Below are 15,108 nucleotides of genomic sequence, written 5' to 3'. Positions count from 1 at the left end.
AAAAATTAAAAAAAGAAGTAAGTGGATCAAGTTTGGTACGAAAAATATCCGTATATTAAATAATATGCTTAAGCATTTTTAGACTTTTCAGTAGGTCAGAAAATGCATATACAGTCAACAGTTGGAATCTTAAAAGCATTAAAACTAAAATTAAAAGAAATGAGAAATGGGGGGAAAGTTATTGCAAATTATAAGAAAAAAACAGATAGAATACAGTGGCAAGAATTAGAATCAGCATTTAAGAGTAGAGTTCGAACCGGATGTATAGTAAATTTAAAACATAAAGATCTTAAACATTTTCTGGAGGATGCAAGATCAATAGCTGTTCAGAGAATTAAAAATATGTTGAAAAAAGTAGGCAGCTTATATCAACATTTATTGAGTTACCAAAATTTATCCGAGACAAGAAAGCTGTTTTAAAAATTGAAAATAATGATGTTTATTGCTTTCTGTGGTCGATAATGGCAGCTCTCCATCCTGCGCAAGACCACGTAAATCAAGGGACTTCCTATCCTCATTATAATTCAGAACTAAAGCATGATGGAATCTCGTTTCCTGTAACTCTTGAAGACATTCAACAATCTAAAAAAATGAATAGGTTGTGCATAAACGTTGAAGATATAGAAAACGATAACAAAAAATATAAAAAAGCTGAAATTGTACAATTGTATTTAAGCAAAGCAAAGTCTAGACATCCCACAATTCATCTTTTAATGATTGAGAATACAAAATTTTACTCTGAATATGCTAATGAAAACGAATCAAATGATAGTGATCCCATATACCACTTGACTTTGATTAAAAACTTATCCCGACTAGTAAAATCTCAATTTGCAAAGGATAGACATCGTACACTTTTGTGTGATAGGTGTCTATGTCACTTTAAGTTTGAAAAATCCTTTCAGAATCATAAATCAGACTGTGAAAATTCGAATCAATGTCGAATGATATTACCAAAGAAGCTTGAAAAATGTTTGAAATTTAAAAACTACAGGTTTAACAACCAAGTTTCATTTTCTGTATATGCTGCCATTGAATGTCTATTATTGGAACTTTCTGAAAATCCTTTCGATATAGGACCGTATCAAAAGCATGTTGCATACAGTGTTGCATTTTATTTACATTGCAGCTTTGATGATTCAAGTTCCAAACTTCAAATTTATCGGGGGCAAGACTACATAGAGTGGTTTGTAAATGAATTGAAAGAAATTGCACAAAACATTGATTCTCAATTAACGTGTATTGTACCAATGGAGAAACTGACTACAAAGCAAGAAATGGAATTTCTATCTGCTAAAAACTGTCACATCTGTGAAGAACCGTTTACAGAAAATAACATAAGACATCATGACCATAACCACTTTACAGATAAGTTTTGTGGCGTGAGTCATCAGGGCTGTAATGTAAATTACAAGGATTCGCACACTGTGCCGGTAGTTTTCCACAATTTGTCAGGATACGATTCTCACTTTATCATTAAAGCATTAGCAAAACAATTCGAGGATAAGGTTAAACTATTACCTGTAAACAAAGAGAAATACATTTCATTCACGAAATATGTTGCCGGTACAAAAGTAAACCTTCGGTTTATAGATTCTTTTTGTTTTATGCCAAGTAGTCTTGAGAAATTATCTTCTTACCTAGGAAATAAAGATAAAAAAATTACCCTCAGACATTGCAATAATCCTGATGAATATCAATGATTAGTCAGAAAAGGAGTATTTCCTTATGACTACATTGATAATTGGGACAAGTTAAATGAACAACAGTTACCACCTAAAAGCGCTTTTTACTCAAAATTGAACGATGAAGAAATTTCCGATGATGATTACCAACACGCGTGCAATGTTTGGAAAACGTTTAATATAAAAACTTCGGGTGAATACTCTGATTTGTACTTGAAAACCGACGTTTTACTTTTGGCTGATGTACTTGAAAATTTCCGAAAAAACTATTTTGCAACATACTAATTGGATCCCCTGCATTACTCTACTGCCCCAGGACTTGCTTTTGATGCTAGGCTCAAATTAACTGAAATTGAACTTGAACTTTTAATTGATCCTGAAATGATTCCTCTCATTGAGAGAGGTATTCGTGGCGGTGTATCTCAATGTTCCAAAAGATATTCCAAAGCGAATAACCGTTTTATGGGATCAGATTTTAATCGAAACGAACCTGAATCGTATATCTCATATTTCGACATTAATAATCAGTATGGTTCAGTGATGAGCGAATGTTTACCTACTGGTGGATTCGAATGGGTACTTGATTAAGATATCAATGTACAAAATATTCCAGATGATTCACCAACAGGCTACACTTTCGATGTAGATTTGGAATATCCTGCAGAATTGCATGATGTTCAGAGAGATTTGCCTCTGACTCCAGAGCATTTTGTACCCCCTAATTCCTTATGGAAAATACCAAAATTGATAACAAGCTTATCATCAAAGAAAAATTATGTAGCTCACTACAGAAATTTGAAAAAGTATTTAAATTTATGTCTAAAGGTATCCAAAATTCACCGGATTCTAAAGTTTGAGCAAAAACCCTGGTTAAAAATATATATTGATCTGAATACTCAAAAACGAAAAAAGTCTAGCAATGATTTTGAGAAAAATTTCCACAAGCTAATGAACAATTCTGTCTTTGGCAAAACAATGCAGAATGTTAGAAAATATAGAGATGTTCGATTGATAACAAAATAGGATGGAAGGTACGATGCAAGAGCTCTGATTGCCAAACCCAATTTTCATAGCTGCACCATATTCGAAGAAGATATGGTTATTATCGAATCTAAAAGACTGCAAATTAAATTCAATAAACCAATTTATGTAGGATTTTCCGTTCTCGATCTCTCAAAGCTAATCACATATGACTTTCATTACAACTACATTTTACTAGATTTTGGAAATCATACAAAATTGTTGTATACTGACACTGATAGTCTCATCTACCATTTCACCGATACAAACATTTATGGTTTCATTAAAAGGCATATACACAAATTTGATACATCGGATTATTCTCCAGATATGGTTTACGGAATACCGCTAAAAAATAAAAAAGTATTAAGGTTAATGAAAGACGAGTGCAACGGAAAAATTATCACAGAGTTTGTTGGAATATGAGCTAAATCATATACCTATACAATTTTTAATGAAAAGTCTGAGAAAAAGAAAGGTAAAGGTGTAAAAGGGTATACGTTGAGAAGAAAAATTACATTTAATGATTATAAAAAGTGTCTCTTTAAATATGAAAACTTAACAGCGTACCAAAATTTGATCCGCAGTAGGAAACACGAAGTGCACACAATAAAAAAGAAAAAAATTGCTTTGAGTTGGCATGACGATAAGCGCATGATTCTCCCTGGTACGACAGATAAACTTCCATGGGGTTACATAAAACAGGAAATGAACCTATGGAAGCTTAGCCAATGTAAAAATTTAAAAGTATTGAATATTTGTATATATCTATGTAAAAAATTATCATTATAAGCTACTCAGATTGAATATTTCCCTTTCGGGGTAGGCGTGACTCACTCGGTAGGGGAAAGGAGTAGTGTGTGGAAGTGATAGAGAATTTTCAGATTGATCCAGAATTCTGGTGTTATTTAAGTAAATAACATGTTCGTTCCGCAACACTGCTTCGACCCAGGTTGCTGATCAATGTGTCTAGCAATCACCCCAAGCGAAAAACCTCACAAAGTCGCTATGTAAGGTTCCCCACTTGGGTCCATTAGTGGTCATGGTCTTTTGTTTCAGGCGTCATTCACTCTACCTACACTCTTTTTATTAACTATTTGCCGCCATACTTTCCTGTCCCGGCATATTTCTCTGGCTTCTTTTATGTCCATGCATTTTTTCATGCAGGCTCTCGTGTTTCTGTGACTTCTTATGTATCTTCTAACTAGGGTCTCATTCACACATTCTAACCATACTTTCCGCAGTCTACCTCTGGGCACGCTGCCATTTACTTTACCTCGATAAACTTGTATCGTTAGTCGTTCATTTGGCATTCTCTCAAAATGTCCGAACCATCTTAAACGATTTCTTTCCCATGTGTCTACTATCGTCTGTTCTACAGCACATTCTTTTAGAATTATCTCGTTACTTACTTTGTCCATCAGGGTTTTCCCGCATATTATGCACATGAATCTCATGTCAATTGCGTTAATTTTACTCTTATCTTTTTCTTGATAAGTCCGTGTCTCGCTACCGTATAGTACAGTCGGTACAAATATAGAATTATGTATTGCCATTTTAGCTTTATTTGATATATTTTTAATTCTGATAAGGGGACCTGCTTTAGCAATAACCTTCTTACCTTCGTTTATGCGTCTATCTAATTCCTCATCTAGCTTCCCGTTCCTGGCAAATAAGCTACCAAGGTATACAAACTTTTCAACTTGTTCAATTCTCTCATCATTTAATAAAATATTGCATAGTGTTTTCTCACTCTTTCCTTAGAACACCATAGTTTTTGTTTTTTTTGCATGAATTTTTAGGCCCATGCTCTTCATGCTTGCATCTAGTTTATTCAATATTCATTGTAAGTTTTCGATAGACTCTGTCATAACAACCTTATCCTCTACGAACGCTAACCCACGTACCCTTACTGTTTCGAGATCCACACCCTCTTCGTCGAAGAGAACCATTTTTGAAAACTTGTCCATAAATAATATAAATAACCATGAAGACATAACGCATCCTTGTCTAACTCCTTGAATAATATCGAAACAGTCACTCAGTTTCCCCTTCACTCTTACACTCGCTTTGCTACCTATATATATTGTTTTTATAGCTTGTAGGAGCCATCCATTGACTCCATATTCTTTCAGGACTTCCCAAAGTTTACTTCTATCTACCTTGTCAAAAGCTTTTTCTAGGTCAACAAATGCACAGAAAACTTTTTTCCTACTTTCAAACTTTTTTCTGTTATTTGCCTTAAGCGAAATATTTGATCCGTACATGATCTTCCTGGCATAAACCCACTTTGGACTTCCCAAATCTTTGCTTCTGTTATTTTCATTACCCTACGAATAAGTATTTTTGAATATATTTTACTTACGATGCTTGATAAGCTAATCCCTCTGTACTTATTGCAGTCGCTTTTATCTCCCTTTCTTTTGAATATTGGTACGATAATCGTTTTTTTCCAATCGTCTGGGACGTCTCCCGTCTCGAAACATAAATTTATCAAGTCGCACAGTCTAGTATGTGGTATGCATGCGCCATCGTGTTTAAGCACTTCAGCGGTAATATAGTCTACCCTGGCAGCCTTACCGTTTTTCAAGTTCTTAATTATATCCCTAACCTCAGTGACACAGACTTTCTGAATTGAGTTTTCCATCGCATCGTGTTCAACATCGCAGTTGTGGTGTCCTATAGCTTCATCTCCGAATTGTCTCCTAAAATAGTCTCTGAAAGCCTCTAGTATTCCGTCTGCATCATATACCATTTCCCGCCTACTATTCCTCATGTTGAAAAATTTTGCACTTTTGTTTCCTTTCATTTATTTATAAAGTAGTTTCCTGCTTCCTTCAAAGTCGTTCTGTATTTTTATCTCTTCTTCTGCTTTAACTGTATCTTTAATTTCCTTAACTAATCGTTTGAGTATCCTGTTTTCGCGTCTATAATCATTTCTACGTTTATTTCTTTCCTCATTGCTAAGACCTGCGATGTTCAAAGTTCTCTTGTACGCTTCTGTCTTTGCTTTTTGGGCAGCCTGAATTTCATCATTCCACCGCTCATCACCAGACATTCTTCCTTAACTGCGGTACCACACACTTCGATCGTACATCAACAAGGATATTCCGTAACATTGTCCAGGCGCCCTCTATATCTTTGTTTATTATACGGTCCTCCCATGTTGCCCTATTTTGCTTTCGATTATCTTATTTTGGAAATCTATTCGCACATCCGGTTTCTGTAGTCCCTCAATTTTGATTCGCGTTTGTTTTGCTTTCTTGGTTCTCTTTTTTCTCCATCCCCGACCTAAGTTAATTTTTGAGATCAGAAGGTAATGATCAGTATTGCATTCAGAACCCCTCATGTCTCCTAGTAGAATTATTCTTTTCCCATGTTCGCAAATATTTATTGTGTCATTTAAAGTGTCCCAGAAGGCGTCTTTTACTTCTCTAGGATCACTATCAACTGGCGCGTAGCATGCTATGATAAATAGCTTTCTGATTCCTACTTTCATTCTAGCCCACAGCAGTCTGGGAGATACGAAACCATGGTCTCCGAGATGCTGCTTTGCTCTTTCATTCAAAATCAGACCTACTCCTTGTTTACCATGTGATTCACAGTCTACTCCTGACCATATTTCAAATCCGCCTTTCAACACGCCGTTTTTTATGTCTTTGGTTATAAAGCTTTATGTTAATTGTACATAGGTAAAAATTATAAGAAGGAATCGAAAAGTTTTCAATGAAAGTTTCTAATAAAAAATTATTTGCTCAAATTCAAACTGGACATAGTTCAATGCAGAGCATTTTTCTTAAACTGATTTAGTTATCGGATGCAACCTAATCCAGCAGACGTAATCTCCCAATGCCGAGGATGACGTTTCTTGAAGCGACAATGCCAATATATGAAAAAACATTTCCTATCTCTATAAATATAAATAATTATCAGCGTATAAGTACTCTTCTTAAATCATCCAATCTTCCAATAAAATTACATTTCCAATTGCGCAATTGTAGCATTTTTCATACATATGATTCGTACACATAATATTTTCAAGTTCATACATCTAATGCAATTTCTGCAGTGAAGGACATTTCAGATCAAGCAGGTCAACAACTTCGCATGATATTTCTACAAATTGTTTCAACCCATTATTTTTTTCCAATCCTTTTACATAGATTGTTGTTGCATCTTCTAAAGTATCCTCGAGTTTACAGGTACTAAAGAATACGGTGATTTACCAGCAGTCCATGGTATTCCATGATGATTGCGCTCTTTCCATTTGTTTATAGACTTACATTTTGGTGGAACGTCTTTCCACATGCAAAGTGGTTGAAAGAGAAAAGAATATGGTATTTTGCCTGTTTCATCAAAGAGTGGTAATATAGCCAATTCTTTTAATACGAATTTATTTTCTGGCAATTTGAAGCCCTGCATATCCACCAAGTACTGCATCTTGAATGCAACTAAATGATTTCTAATTGATTACAGCATTTTTATACCAACTTTTTCACCACCCCACTTATTGGTTTATACTCAACTATACGATCGTGCAAAATTAAGCAATATGCCGATGTTTGAGCGAGAAAATGTTCATTAGTTTGAAATTTCAAACGAACGTCAAGTGGCCCGTATTTGAGTGAATCGTTCTGTTTAGAGCAGTCAATCACTACTAGAGGTGCATGATCTATAAATTCTCTTCTCGGTAGCAGTGGTTGTGGTTCTTTACCATAGTAATTAGCTTGAAAGTTTTTATACATTTCATAAAGAAGAGCATACTGATTTCGATTAATATCAAGATTCAAATTATTATAAGGATAGCACTGAATTTAAAAAATAGTTTTACATTAGTCAAATTGCAATGATCAAAGTTGCTAGAGCTTCTAATAGTATTATTTTTTTTGTTTGTTTGAAATCCAAGTACAACAAATCTTGTTTTTTCCAATTGTGTTGAAGTTTTTACAATCCAAACATGGTTTGAAGTAGTTGGAAGTAGAGGATATTCATACAGTTCCCAAGTGCGAAAACTTATTGGAATAGGTGGATCTTTTTCAATATATTTTAGTAACTGAAATTTTCGTGAATCTGACAATCTAACACTGGGCAATAACCACTCTATTTTATTAATTTCAATTTCATATTGCTCAATGGGAGCTGCTTGCAAGATGGCATTTGCATCACTTTTTAATCTTGTCAAAATAAGTTCATATTTAGCATTGACAATGATTTTGTGATAATCCTCAGCAAAACCAAATATCATGCTAAGAGGTATGATTACATCAAAGTAACCAGTGGCGATCGTTAGTGATTGATTATTATCATTTATTTTAAGCTGGTGCTGATGCGCATGAATTTCACAGTGTGCAATCGACTCACCAAAGATGATTGGTGTTTGAATGCTCTTTGTGGACTGATTAGTTTGTGGCATTGTGCTGGTTTATTATAATCAAAGCCAATCTTTTGGTTGAAAACGATGCCCATTATTAGAGAGACTTGATGTGCAGTCTGATTGTTACAACTTCACCACGAAAATTGACTAAATGTCCGTCTTGATAAATTATACGAAGCTGTATATGATCTATTGTTTGCACGGCGACTGGTAAGTAAATGACATGAGATGGTACTTCAACTATCTTATATCTAGGTGGCACTAGAGGGAAAAATTCATGAATAGTATGTACTTTCTGACCATTAATGTATGCACCTGTAGTTATGCTACACTCAATTCTCAAATAATTCACTTTTATGATTGATACCGGTTGATCAGATTCATAAGTTTGCTTAGCTTCTAGTCTGCGTGGAAAAAACCCTAGCAAATGACCGATGGAATCTTTAGGTTCGCAATTTATACCGTGTCCGCAGTAAATTTAACTTTTTAAAGTATTATTGTTTGGTTTAATATGAATTTCAATACCCTTGTTTGGTAAAACATTCTGTAGATAACGCTTTATGTCACTTATTTCATAACTTCCTGTAGGTATTTCAATTATTTTATTACCCACATCAAATTTATTTTAACCAATGTCTACATTGGGTATCGAATTAAAGGTTAGAAATTCAACGATTCCAAGTGCGTAATTTTTATTAGGAGACAACTCAATTAGAGGAAAATAGTGCGTTTCCAGGATTAAAGATGTTCCTGATAATGTTAGCGTCAATGAATGATCCATGATGATAGCTAGCATTTTACTGACTTTATATTGCAAATTTCAGCACTTATATAGATTAAACGTATTCTTAGATTTTAATTGATTGCATAGAAATTGCAAACATAAATGTCCACATACGAATCTATCGTAATTTTAATATCTCTCGTGATTATACTTTATGCTACCAACACCGAAATACTTGAAGAGATCCGAAGGTGGTCGAAGTTTGCCGAAGCTATCGAAATAAATTATTTTGCCGTCAACCTTTTTATAGGCACACCAATGTGTTCCTGGTCCTTTTTCATCATCAAGATTAACAATAGCACATTCATATTTACGTGGCCCGCCCTTTCGTGATCCACTTCGCATAAAAACACCTCAAAAATGTGGAATCTTCAAAGATTTTGCAAATTTCAGTAAATCTGTATTAGTCAAGGCTCGATGAGGTAGTTTCACTTTGAGTTTTTTGACTTGCGTTTGAGTCCTACTCCATGTTTATATGGTTTTAGATGAAGCCCTAATCCTTGTCTATATGGCTTCAAGTATAGACCTTTTCCTAAAGCAATAGATTCCATCGTCTCATTATGTCGTTTACTCTCTAAAAGTTGCTGTTTTGCCGAATTTGCATCATTCACAGCTTTAGCTATTCCAGCAGCTCCACCTGCTAGTGCTCCAGCAGCACTGAGTCCCGCAAAAACGGGTGTGAGGAAGGGTAAAAATCCTCCTACTTTGGCCGGTACAGGTAGAATACGAGGTTTATTCTCATTTCTTCTCCCACCAGCCTTCATCACAGCCGAGGGTGCGCCTCTGAGTGCAGATTTAATGGCAGTTTGCGCATCATTGCTTGAAATCATGGACTTTCTAGCTGCAGCGACAATTTTTCTCAGTGTAGTGGTAGGTCTTCTGTTCTTGCTGAGACCCATCCCAAATTTTGATCTCACCTTCATTACGTTTGCTACTCCCCAATCGGCTGCCTTTTCACCTATGACAGCGTCTGGAGCAAAGACACGTTTCCAAGCTTTTTCAGCTAGTACACTCTCAGCTGAGTTTCTAGCCTCTATATTTTTTCTATTTTGTGAATAGGCTATATCGTGCTCTTTGCAAAGCAGCATCCAGTAGATTGATTCCCGGATCACCTCGTCCTAATCGTTTGGCTAGTTTCATATCTGGTCCACAGTACTGGTAACCAGGCAAATGCAATTCAAACGGCAAATTGTTGATGATTCTGTTGAGATAGCCTCTCCCACGTCTTTCCTGCTTCACGGTTAGTTTACGACTGGCTGTTTTGCCTCTGTGAACGATAATATCCATGCAAGGGATACTTTCAGACTGTAGGGTCAACCTATATAACCAGGATATTTATAGGTTTTCCAGTCAGTCTTTGTCAATATGCAGTTTGAAGCACAACCTGTGAAACTAACTAACTAACTAACTAACTAACTAACTAACTAACGGACATTTGCTATCAAACAGTGTGCAAGCTATATTTTGTGGACCTTCCAACTATGAAAAGACAAATGCTTTGCTGACTCTACTGATACATCCAAATGGCTTGAGATTTGAAACTAATCACATCTACTCAAAATCTCTAAAGCAACCAAAGTATACATTTTTAGAAAAAGTTCTTCAATCAGTAGATGGCGTTGAGTACTATCCTTTCAATGACCATGAAAAGGTTATAATGCCAAGTCAAGCGAAACCCAACTCAGTAATTGTATTTGATGATGTGGCTTGTGAGAAACAAGATAATATAAGAGCATTCTATTCTATGAGCAGACACAAGGATGTCGACTGTTTTTACTTGAGTCAGACATATGCTCATATTCTTAAACATCTTGTACGCGACAATGTTAATTTACTTGTGTTATTCAAGCAAGATGAAATGAATCTAAAACACATTTACGATGATCATGTAAATACTGATATGACTTATTCACGATTTAAAAATGTGTGTTCAACATGCTGCAATGATGGCATGTCTTCGCGTCAGGAGAATTTTCAAAAACAAAGAAGAATATTTTGCAACAAACTGCTAGAGCTAGTGAATCAATTCGACGAATACAAATTAATAAAGTTAGACAAAGAAACAGTCGAGCGTACATTAAGTGTCACTTTTAAACCCATTGTTAATCCACTCGAGGAAATTGTTGGCAGATTTCAAGAATATGAAAAAAGTTGAACCAATTAGATGGAAAGAAGAAGCAAAGAATAAAGCTGAAGAAAGTGTTGATGACGATGATTTGTCATATAAATCAATTAATGACGGTGAGGAAGAAGCAGATGAGAATGTAGATACTAGTAATTTAGAGACATCAACTGCTAGTGAAGCTGAAAACAACTTAGAAACACGTACATCTTCATGGATTGATGATGATGCAAACAGGTATCTCATATTGTTAGACGAACGAAGTAGAGAACTCGATAATGTGTGTGGAGTAAGAAAATTTACGAAAGATAGATTAATGATTGGAGATTCTGAGATAAGTTTCATTCAGAACTATATTCATGTGGGTAATTTGAATTTTCCCAAAAGTAAAGGCTTGCTTGAACTTTTATTTAAAAAAGTACCTCAAGAGTCCTCTATAACTCCCAGTGATCTTGAAAATTATAGACAAATTGTTATTGCAACAAACTTATACAAAAAACATTATAAACCAAATGGAGAAATTCGTGACAGTAAGGCCTTTAAATATAAAAACTTTACAATGAAATTAATTCCTCCATCTCCACCAAAAAATTCAAATGAACGAAGTAAAGACGGGAAATCATTATCAGGTGAAGGTATGATCCCACAATACATGATTGCTAGAGAAAAATTTAATGGATTTACATTTACTGGGATGATCCGAATGAATTAGTGACCGATTACGCTTACTCCTAGCGTCTCAAGCAGCTGGTAATCCAAGTCACACCAACGAAATTATATCAATTATCGAAGAACTACGAGAAGCTGAAATTATATATTAATGGATGTTTCTCAAGATTTTCATCATTTTCAAGATGAGCATCGATATATTCGGACGTCATTCCAAGCGAAAACAGAGTACAAGTCGCGCTCCTCCTGGAATTGGCTTCAAAGTCACATCTGAAGGAACTTATGATATGAATAATAAAAGGCTGTGTAAAGTGGCTAAATCTCAAGAACTATATGATGCTGTGAATCTGAATATGGTGCAACATACGATACAGCGTGCACTTCAGACTATATATGATGTTGTAGCTTCTTTGCAAACTGAAGTAGTCAATAATACAATGATGCTTGAAACTCTGGAAAATTCCATAGTCAAACTTTTTAAAAATGCGAAAATTGATGTTGAATCAATTCAAAAACTAGTGTATCAAAATTCTGATCTCATTAGTCGATTAGACACCAGGCTGAATGTACTCAAAAATGGACGCCGAGAAGGTGCAGTTAGTGAAGGAGCTGCACAAACCAGCTGGATGAAATTACGAACGCCGACATTTCGATATTCGTGGCATTTATGAGACCTGGCCAACTGATCTTGTTGAAATGCAACCATACGAGAGAGTAAATAAAAGATAAAAGTACATGTTAACTGTAATTGACATATTTTCAACATTTGCTTGGGCTGTCCGCGTTAAATCCAAGAAGGGTGAAGATGTAGCTGCAGCCATGGAATCTGTACTTCATCAGGGGCGCATACCGAAAAATTTAAAAGTAGATAGAGGAAAAGAATTTTACAATTCGCAATTTGAAAATCTTATGAAGCGATACAAGATAAATTTGTACTCGACAATTAGTAATTTAAAAACGTCCATTTGCGAGCGATTTAACCGTACTTTAAAGAATAAAATGTGGATGCAATTTAGCTTACAGGGGAATTACAAGTGGATATATATTTTGAAAAATTTAGTTTCATCTTGCAATGATAGTAGACATCAGACTATTCGAAGGAAACCAAAAGATGTTACTAAACAAAATAAGAAAAAATTGATGTTTAACGTATACGAAACTTACACTGTAAAGCAAGCAGTTGAAAAAGGGAAATTTAAAGTTGGAGAAAAATTACACAGCCACACAAAAAAAAGTGAGCGGATCTGGTAACAAGACACACGTATTCCTATGGATCTTGGGGCGCTGAATTCAAATTCGGTATCAAAAATTACCCATCATGTCATGGTTGAGCCATAACCTCAAAAAATGACGAAAAATCATGCACATAGGCAATTAAATTTCAAAATAATGCCAGTGATGCAAATTTTCACTTCAAAAACATGTCGGCAACTGTGAAGGATCAACCCTTGTCTGATATCAACTTATTTAACATAACTTTAACCAACAGAACCTGACCTCAACTAACCTAAATTAACAGAAATTTATTGAACTACACGTAAAGCTCAGGAAGCATATTTTCCCAGTAGCAAATGTGTGCTACATCGAATGGGTCAACTCGAGCCTAACCTAGAAATAAATCTAACCTAGCCTAACCTAACCTAACCTCACGAAACACAATTAAACTGATTATGTTGTCCCGTTGTGTTTGCAGTAACGTTTGAATCAGCTTGGGCTTAATCTGAAAAGAGGTCAAACCTAACCTAACCTACAAAAACCTGACCTTACCTAACCTAACTTAACTTCACGTAACACAATTAAACTCATTGTGCTGTCCCGTTGTGTTTGCGGTACCGTTTTATTCAGCTTCGGCTTAACCTACATAGAGGTTTAACCTATCCTAACCTAACAAAACCTGACCTAACCTAACCTAGCCGAATGAAATTCAACCACACGTGTAGCTATGTAAGCGTACGGTTCTCAGTCTGGATAAGTTTCCAGAAAATGTTGGTTATTTCAGCGAAGTACAAGGGGAACGTTTTCATCAAGACATAAAAGTGATGGAACAACGATATCAGGGTAGATGGGACGAGGTCATGATGGCTGATTTTTGCTGGATGTTGAAAAGGGAAACGAATGTAGGTCTTAAACGTAAGCATAATCCTGTGCATCGTTCCTTCGAAGAAAAAAGGACACGTTATAGCAGGCAGAAAATAGACTGAAGTAGGTCTATAAATCAATTTATTACGATAAAAAGCAAGATAAAATGTAAACACGAGAGATAGTATAAATATATTCCTTAAGTCTAAGAAAAGCAGAGAGAAAAAATTTTGAATAAAACTCTTATGCATTTGCATGTTTAAGTTACAGTTCTACATTTTAATTGATACAAACATTGTCAGGTTAATTGAAATGGGGTCAATTCTACTTGTAGTTCTAAGTTTCTTCAAATGAGTAATGTGCGTCTAAATTTTTAACTACCTGTAGTACAATGAAATGAATTTTATTGTGTTACAACGGGAACACTTAAGTTAAGTTGTGTTGCGTTCAGCAAAATTTCGTTAGGTTCTGTTAAGTTAGATTCATTCGTAGGTTAAGATCGAGTTAACCTATTACATATATCAAAAATTTAAGACTGAGAACCGTACGCTTACATAGTTACACGTGTGGTTGAATTTCTTTCGGCTAGGTGAGGTTAGGTCAGGTTTTGTTAGGTTAGGATAGGTTAAAGCTCTATGTAGGTTAAGCCGAAGCTGAATGAAATGGTACCGCAAACCCAACGGGACAACACAATCAGTTTAATTGTGTTTCGTGAGGTTAGGTTAGGTAAGGTTAGGTTAGGTTAGGGTAGGTCCGGTTTTGTTAGGTTAGGACAGGTTAAACCTCTATGTAGGTTAAGCCGAAGCTGAATGAAACGGAACCGCAAACACAACGGGACAATACAATCAGTTTAATTGTGTTTCGTGAGGTTAGGTTAGGTTAGGTTAGGTTAGGCTAGGTTAGATTTATTTCTAGGTTAGGCTCGAGTTGAACCATCCGACGTAGCACACATTTACTACTGGGAAGATATGCTTCCAGAGCTTTACGTGTAGTTCAATAAATTTCTGTTAATTCAGGTTAGGTGAGGTCAGGTTCTGTTGGGTAAAGTTATGTTAAATAAGTTGATATCAGGCAAAGGTTGATCCTTCACAGTTGTCGACATGTTTTTGAAGTGAAAATTTGCATCACTGGCATTATTTTGAAATTTATTTGCCTCAGTGCATGATTTTTCGTCATTTTTTTGAGGTTATGGCTCAACCATGACGTGATGGGTGATTTTTGATACCGAATTTGAATTCAGCGCCCCCAAATCCATAGGAATACGTGTGTCTCGTTACCAGATCCGCTCACTTTTTTTTGTGTGCCTGTGTTATGTATAAGTAAGTTTAAGCATGTTTTTGAGAAAGGCTACATACCGAATTGAACAACTGAAATA

General features: G+C 35.4%; 1 protein-coding gene across 1 annotated transcript; it reads left to right on the top strand.

Annotated features, from left to right (window-relative positions):
* Positions 1 to 461: 461 nt before the first annotated feature.
* Positions 462 to 1,703, top strand: LOC117181202. The gene has a single exon (XM_033373767.1). The coding sequence runs from the start codon at positions 462 to 464 to the stop codon at positions 1,701 to 1,703; it is 1,242 nt and encodes a 413-aa protein (XP_033229658.1).
* Positions 1,704 to 15,108: the final 13,405 nt, after the last annotated feature.

This window comes from Belonocnema kinseyi, chromosome 10 (genome assembly GCF_010883055.1).
Source record: "Belonocnema kinseyi isolate 2016_QV_RU_SX_M_011 chromosome 10, B_treatae_v1, whole genome shotgun sequence".
NCBI classification, from domain to species: Eukaryota; Metazoa; Arthropoda; class Insecta; order Hymenoptera; family Cynipidae; genus Belonocnema; species Belonocnema kinseyi.
Note: the sequence above shows the minus strand (reverse complement) of the source record. Positions and strands in the feature narration are given on the sequence as shown.